Source organism: Octodon degus, unplaced genomic scaffold (genome assembly GCF_000260255.1).
Source record: "Octodon degus isolate 3935 unplaced genomic scaffold, OctDeg1.0 scaffold00034, whole genome shotgun sequence".
Taxonomy (NCBI): Eukaryota; Metazoa; Chordata; class Mammalia; order Rodentia; family Octodontidae; genus Octodon; species Octodon degus.
In genome coordinates this window covers 2,278,204-2,285,697 of record NW_004524610.1, presented here as the reverse complement: position 1 = coordinate 2,285,697, position 7,494 = coordinate 2,278,204, and the positions used below count along the sequence as shown (strand labels likewise).

Sequence of the window (7,494 nt, the reverse complement as noted above, 5' to 3'; positions counted from 1 at the left end):
GCGCGGGCCCGGGGCGCCGGGCGCGGGGTTGGGCGGCGGCAGGAAGGGCGCGGGCGCCGCCGCCTTCCGCCTGAGCGAGAAGTTCGCGCTGCTGCTGGTGTTCAGCGCCTTCGCCACGCTGTGCTTCGGCGCGATCTTCTTCCTGCCCGACCCCTCCAAGCTGCTCAGCGGGGTGCTGTTCCACGCCGCGCCCGCGCGCGCGCCGCCCGCAGACCCCCGGCCCGGGCCCGGGGCGCGCGCCCAGGACCCCCTGGCCCGCATCCGCGAAAACCATGAGCGTGCGCTGCGTGAGGCCAAGGACACACTGCAGAAGCCGCCGGAGGAGATCCAGAGGGACATCCTGCGCGACAAGGCGGAGGTGGCCCGCGACCAGCAGCGCGAGCCGGAGCCCGAGCACGGGCTACCAGCCCTCGACTTCGCGCCGCCCGTAGGCGTGGAAAACCGCGAGCCGGCGGACCCAGCGGTGGCCGAGAAGCGGGCCAAGATCGCAGAGGTGAGTGGTGCGGCTGCGTCCCCTCTGGGGCGCGCCGTCGGAGCCTCTTTCGCTTTTTCTTTGCAGCCTCGCGGTGGACAGGGCGGGTTCGGATCCCGGCTGGGTCCCCCGGCGCTCACAGTTGGGTGCGCTGGAGCCCTGGCAGCTGTGGGAGTGACTGGCGGCCGCAGTCCTGGGGCCCGCAGGGTTCATCGCCCCCAGGGACAGGAACTGGGAGCCCTTGAGCTTTGAAGCTGCTGGGCTGCCGGCGCGGGGAATTGGTCAGGCGCGGGCCAGGAAGCGTTGCTCACCAGGAGCCGGCGCCCGGGGGCAGTCCCGAGGCCCGAGCTGCCAGGTGGCGTTTGTGTGCAATTAGGAACTCCAAAGGTGAAAGTCAAGAACATCCCGCCCAGCACTAGTGTTTACTTAATAAATAAATAAATAAATAAATAGATAAATAAATAAATAAAGGAGGGGCGAGGAGGTGGTGGAAAAAAAGAAACGGGAAAGAAAAAGAAAGCCAACCATGCCTCTTGCCTCTCCCAGTCAGGGTCTGAAACAGTGTTCCACGTGATGCAACAGGTCTGTCTGCACAGCAGTGGGACCACGACAAACTTAACTATCACATGGACTTAGATAGGTCCTCTGTAATTTCTTCCTCATAATTTTCTGTTGGAGCTTGTAGCATGTGATTAGTTCATGACCAGCTCAGGGTTGAAGGAGGTCTTAAAAATCATTGCAGGCTGTCATTCCAAAGAGAAAAATGCAAGGGCCCGGAGCTCCAGAGCCTGTCTGGACTTGAATCTGGAAGCCGGGGCTGCTCCCAGGTCCCTGCCACCACGCTGTCTGAGCACAGGGCCCCTGTAGACCTGGCCATCCTGGCTCTCAGCCCGAACAGGAACTGTAGGCACTGCACTAAGTCACATCATCCCAAATGTTGATTCAGTTTTTTCTTTTTTTATAATTTAAAAAATGATACGGTCTCCCTGAAGATAAATCTTAGGTATCAGGAAAGGAAGCATCCCAGCCCTATTTTCAGAGAAGAGAAAAGCTGAAGCAGTAAAGAGGTATTTAGCTCAAGCCCCTGCGGGATGGAGGCAGAGCGATTGTCATAGGATTTGTCACTTCAGTGTAAGGCCAGATGAATTTGGTTAAGCTGCCACTGAGCAACTTAAAGTGGATTTGGGTCCCTTCAGTCTAGGAAAAGTGCCTTCCTCTCTCCTGGTCAGGACTTCCTGGGGTAGCCCAGCTCTGCTCCTGGAAGAGCTCTGGTCAGGCACAGAACTGGGGCTGGCAAGACAAATTCCCTTGTAAGCAACTGACCTCCCCCAGCAGTTTCTCTGCTCCATGAACCCCAGCAGTGCTGCCCGACCAAGAGGTTGCACGCAGGCTCTACCCCACCACCACCGCCACCAGGGGAAGTTGACCCAGACAATCTGCATCTGCTAATGTTTCCCTTTTACTTCATGTATTACCTGCCTCTAGAATCGTCTGAGCTGCAGCTAGTGAGATCTCAGTGGGTTGAAGAAAAGATTTTAAATCTCTTCTCTGAAAGCTGCACAGATGTTGACAGCTGCTAGTACCAAGCAGCAGTGCTTAAAGGGTATCTGGGGAAGTGTTGGGAGCATAGCTGTCTGCTCAGGACAGCATGTTAAAGCCACATCTCCATCTTTACCAGATCCTCCCTGTCTGGGTCTCTAAACGAGGAGACTGTAACCTACCGTGGAGCCTCAGTATGCAGATGTCTGAACACCTAGATGTTTGGGAAACTCCCCGGTCTTGCATAAAGTGGTGGAACTTAAAATTCTCTGTTGCAAGAATCCAAAAGAGCTAACACAGTTAGCTTCAGTAGTCAGTCAGGGGCCAGTGGGAAGAAAGAGATTCTGATTTTCCATCCGATTAGTTGGAGCAGAGTCCTCCTTTGCATGAGTGCTGCTGTGGAAGGGTGCAGTGAGTGGCTGTCCCTCGGGAATAAAGCCCTGGTGCTGCACAGTTACGTTCCAGGGTGGGTCTCGCTGTGGTCCTGCTCACAGGCCCCTGGGCTGGGTGGGCTCCGTCTTGGGGCTGTTCTTGCCTGCCCTATGTTTGCTAGTTCTTCTTACACTCAGGCTTTTTGTTGCGGCCAAAGGCACTAATGCTCTCACAGTTGAAACCTAGAAGGTAGGAGCAGGTCTAACATGACAGTAACTTGATCTGTGATTGGAGTCTAACTCATAAATTTAGTTCAAAGGCAGTCAGTCCTATTTTTTGTGATGCGGATATAATTGTGTGCCTGGTGCTGCAGGAAACTATTAACAAGTGTGTGCCACCGGGGAAGAGTCTGTTAGCAGCAAATAGAACATCTTCATAAAATTGTACTGTAGTTGCTCTTAGCTTAAAAAAAAAAAAAACTGTAGGAACAATGAAACAAACAGTGACGATACTGTGGAAATTTTTTAGATAAAGAGTCCATTTCCCCTCTATCCTTCCCCTTTTTAAAGATTAAGTATTTTTAGCTTTTTTTCGAGGGTAGGGAGGGACTACACAATGAGTCTGGTCTGACCTATAGGGTTGAGCCCTGCTCCAGCTTGGCAGATGAGTACTTATTTTTCCACTTTCGGGCTCTCCCAGGAGTGGTGGTGAATACTGAGGCCTCTCGGAGTCCCCAGAGGCTGTGGGGTGTCACACTCACCCCAACCCCTGGTGGGCAGGGTGGGGCCTGGGCTGTCAGGAAGCTGGCAGTGGTGCAATGACAGCAGTCTTCTCAGTGTCTCCGAAGAAGGCTTTCCTTTTTGGGGTCCAGATTTATTTAACATGTACTCTCATTTTTTTAAAATCCAATACTGATGGCTAATCATTAAAGTATATTCTAATTTATTTTAGACCAGCCTTGAGAAGAGGATGTCATTCACACTGACCAGGGAGTGTGGGAAGGAACAGAGTAGGAGTTACCTACGTGCCAGCTTAAAGCAGGGCAAAGCACCTTTAGTTTCACACTTTGTTCCATATACAAGGTTATGTGAGTCTGCGGAGGAAACCCGTGTTTACAGAGTCATAAAAGCTGCGAGATGAAGACCTGACCCAAGGGACTGTGACTGCTAGGGTTCCTGTAGTCACCACCCCTATCTGTGCTACACGGATGCAGGAGCAGAGCTGATAGGCACAGTGGCAGTGCAAGCAGGCTGTGGGCAGTACTCTTCCACCTCAGACAGGAAGCTGTCCACAGCACGAGAGCAAAGGCTGACTATCAAACTGTGCCAAAGCAAAAAAGAATTATGGGTAGTTGTGTTCAGCTTACTTTTCTGTGAGTGTTTGGTAATGTCTCCAAGAGGAATACTCTGCCTCCCTCCTATCGGGCAACTAGGATTCAGGTAGAGGAGCTGTGTAGAAGACTTAGAACTTAATCAGAGTTAAGAAAAGAAATTTAAAAATGCATTTTCAAGCTAGCACGCCTCTACTTCCTAGGTAAGCTAATGAACTAAGCTGTTCTGAGACACTGTTGCTAGTATAACTATTTTATATGCGAAGATGGCATGTTCTTTGTTAACAGGAGCTTTAAGCATATGCCCAAGGTCAGAGGGAAGGAGTACTTACACAGCTATGTGAACGGTTAAGGCTGACACAGTGGAGGCACAGCCGCACAGAACCCATGCACTATGCCCAGCCAGGAGAGTACCTTCGGCCTTTTCATTTCTTCGTACCCTCAGAATCATAAATGTGTGTGTTTGGCAAAGATGAGCTGTGTGGTCATGATGGGAGTGGTGTGCGGATCCCAGATACGACGAGATCATCAGTGATGAGAACTTTGCTCTAAGTAGGCAATTCTAGGCAGGAATAAACCTGTGTTCAGCAGCCGAGGGAGGAGGTGAGTCTTGCCTTCCTTCGTGTCCTGCGCAGCGCTGTGCAGCGCTTGAGCTCCATGTCTTCCCCCACTCCTTCAGTAAAGCCCTGGACACAAACTCTGCAGACTTTTTTTTTTTCCGGTTAATAATACTATCCCATAAAAATGGTGACTTTAAACTCTGCTTTAAAAAATTAATCACAATACCGGAAAGCATAAAGTGCTGTACCTGATGGGACTTTGGAGGGAGCCGCCGCTGCTCATTCATTTTATGGTGGATGCAGCCAGATGCTGAACACTTTGTTCTGGAAATCGCACCACCACCTAGTGGCAGAGTTGAGTTTGGAGTGGAGGTCCTGATCGCTAGTGAATCCTCCTCACTGCTCCCCAGAGCTGCCCTCCCAGGTAGGATTCTGGTGTCTCAGTGACCGCCCTTTTCATTGTTTTACAAACCCTGACACAAATTACAGGAAGCACTTCACAGTGCTAATAGATTTGATTGCGTCTCAGCCTTCCCCGTAGTAAGCTTTTGCAGTCTCACTAGCAACATGGTTTAGAGGACTCCTTATTTTAAAGCCACACGGAGGAGTTTGGTCTGCTGTCCTTTTCTCTTTACCAAGAGCTGTGCAGGAAGCAGGGGTGATTGTAACCTTCATCTGAACATTATAAAGATGAGTTGGTAGGAGGGGAAGGGAAAAAGAATGGGCTGCAGTACACGGGAAAGTGCAGAGGTCCCCTCTCTTGGAAGAGGGGCCGCTCTTCCAAGCCGTCGTTGTACCTGCCCCCTCACAATACCCCATGGATAACAGAATTGACGGCTCACCTGCAAGTGCTATGTGTGTGTCAAAAGAAGAGGTACTGTTCCAAAACCACCCCACTCGGTAGCCATTTGCTTCATCCACGTAGGCCAGTGTCTGTGGCCACATCGAGGGGGAGCATGTGTTCTGGACTCTGCCACCTGGGTTGGCACCTGGCCCCTGCTATTCAGTGTGCTGCCTGAATCTCTCAGACCTCCAGTTCCCTCAAGACAGCAGTACCCCCCACTTCAGATGTGACCACACACAAAGTGCGGGGAGGGCATCGGGCCTGCAGGGGGTGCATGGTGAATGGCACCAGCGTTATTCCTGCTGTGGCCACCACTGAACGCCATCAAGCCCAGACTGCATTGCTGATGTGCTGTTTATGAACTCAGGAGCATGGGTGATGAAGTTGCAAAGGGCACTGAAAGTAGCGTGAAAAAATACATTTATGATTTATCAAAGTGATCTTTCCAGATAACTGCTTTTATTGTGCTGTGGTCAACTCTGATTTCTCAGATTCCTGCCAAATTCCAACTGTTATTGGGTGTCCTTAAAATTATGCCAGCTGAGAGATGGGAGAGAGTTTAATCTTCCCCTTCCTCAGAGTCAGAAGCGCTCACTCCTGAAGTCCTGTCGTCCAGGCATAGTCACAGTGGAGCTGCCCCACTGAAATCTTTGCTCGCAACAGAGACTGTTGAGCAAAGCGAATCTGCCTCTGCCTTGTCTTTGGAGGAATGGCTTTAAGTGAAGGAAATTATTTAGACTTAGCAAGAATCATTCCATTGGGTGAACCCTGCAATCACCTGACGGTCGGAGTTCATCCATCAGTTGCAGTGCAGAGCTCAAAGAGCTTGCCTCGCCAGAGTTGCACATTGCATTTGGCTGTCCTGGGGTTTCGGGCCCAGAGGGACCATAGGTGGGTACCACCCCACGTGTGAGCAGTCGGCCTGGAGGCCCGGGGTTCCCTTCAGTTCCCCAGTTTGCTGAGATGGGGACAGGAATTGCTTCCCACTGCCCCAGCCGCTCAGCCTGCGCCATCTTCACTGGGCTGGGAACCTGTGCTTTGCGGCCCTGGCAGGAAGCTGCGAATATGCAGAGGGCCTGCCAGGAAAGGCCTTGCCCTCCCTGGACAGTCCTGGCTGCTCAGCTCTACCCGTCCCCGGAGTCCCCATAAAGACTTCCGTGTCATGAGGTACTTGAAAGAAAACCAAATGAGATTAAGGCTTCAGAGCATTTAAGAGTCACAGCCCTGGTTTCTGTTGTTAGGGCCCTGGCAGCTACATCAGAAGCCATAGAGCCTAGCAGCCCTGCGTGACATCAAGAGTAGAGATAGTGCACTTGAGCAGCCCTCAAAGCCTTTGCCTCAATCCTGTCTTTGTACCCAGAGTGTCCCTTGCTTGCTCTTTCTTCTTTTCCCCCTGGATCTTGCTCTTGCTTTCTGGTCACGCTTGCTCTCCCTCCCTCACACATATGACCTCACACCATGCCATGTCACCTCCTGTGTGCACTCTTCACGTGGCACTGAGAGTCAGATCTGGGCATGAGAGAAGGTGTGGCGATGAGGCAGCCCCCGATCCCTGTGCCCCTTTCTGACAGGGTGGCTTTAGCAACAGTGCCTCCACCCTAGGACTGTCTTGCTCCACGCTGCTAGAAGCCTGCTTGCATGCATAGATTCGTGGGCATGGGAAGGAGGTGGTAGTGACTGAATACACAGCCCCCCACATCAGAAATTGGGGTCCAAACTCCTGTTGCCAAAGATCACAAACCACTCCTGGTGCCTCTATCTCTGTCAAGACCAGTTACTATCTCTCAAAGGGCCTCTTCTGGGTTCTCAGGGAGTCTTTGATCGTAAGGGACAGAGGGTCCAGAGGTAAAAGCCCACGGCACCTGGCACATACTGGGGTTGCAGGCTAGCATCCCTTACCTGGTGCTTGACGCTTGGTTCCTCAACATAAGTTCCTCTGGAGCTAGAGTTTCCTCACTGTCACTCAGGGCCTGAAGATAGAGGACAGCCCCAGTCATGACTGAGCCAGCCCAGGGCGCTGAGGTGCCGATGCATGCCCAGTGTGAAAGACGCCAGCACAAGCTACTGTGTCTCAGACACATCTTACAGGCCAGAAAGTGAGTTTGTAGAAGAAGCAAGTATCTTTCATTGTCTCTTCATTATAAATTAATACTTGCCTTAAGAAAACAATTTCTGAAGTACACACGGACAAGCAGAGCCTCTCATCCTGTCCTAGAGAATGAGCATGCTCTTGCCTGCGTGATGCATGTTCATCTTTCCCCACAACTGTAACCACACCATAGATCTTTGTTTTGTTTTGGCTTGTCTGTTGCTGAGATCAAACTTAGGGCCTTGGGCCCGCAAGGCAGGCACTGCACGCTGAGCCACACGCCCAACA

At 51.8% G+C, this 7,494-nt stretch overlaps 1 protein-coding gene across 1 annotated transcript in view; it reads left to right on the top strand.

The window, feature by feature from the left end:
- Positions 1-4: 4 nt before the first annotated feature.
- Man1a1 (mannosidase alpha class 1A member 1) overlaps positions 5-7,494 on the top strand; it is a gene marked incomplete at its 5' end in the record, with an annotated part of 149,695 nt that continues 142,205 nt past the window's right edge. Inside the window, one exon of the mRNA XM_004630292.2 lies at positions 5-493. Within this exon, the coding sequence (XP_004630349.1) occupies positions 5-493 (489 nt within the window). The remainder of the gene's footprint in view (positions 494-7,494) is intronic.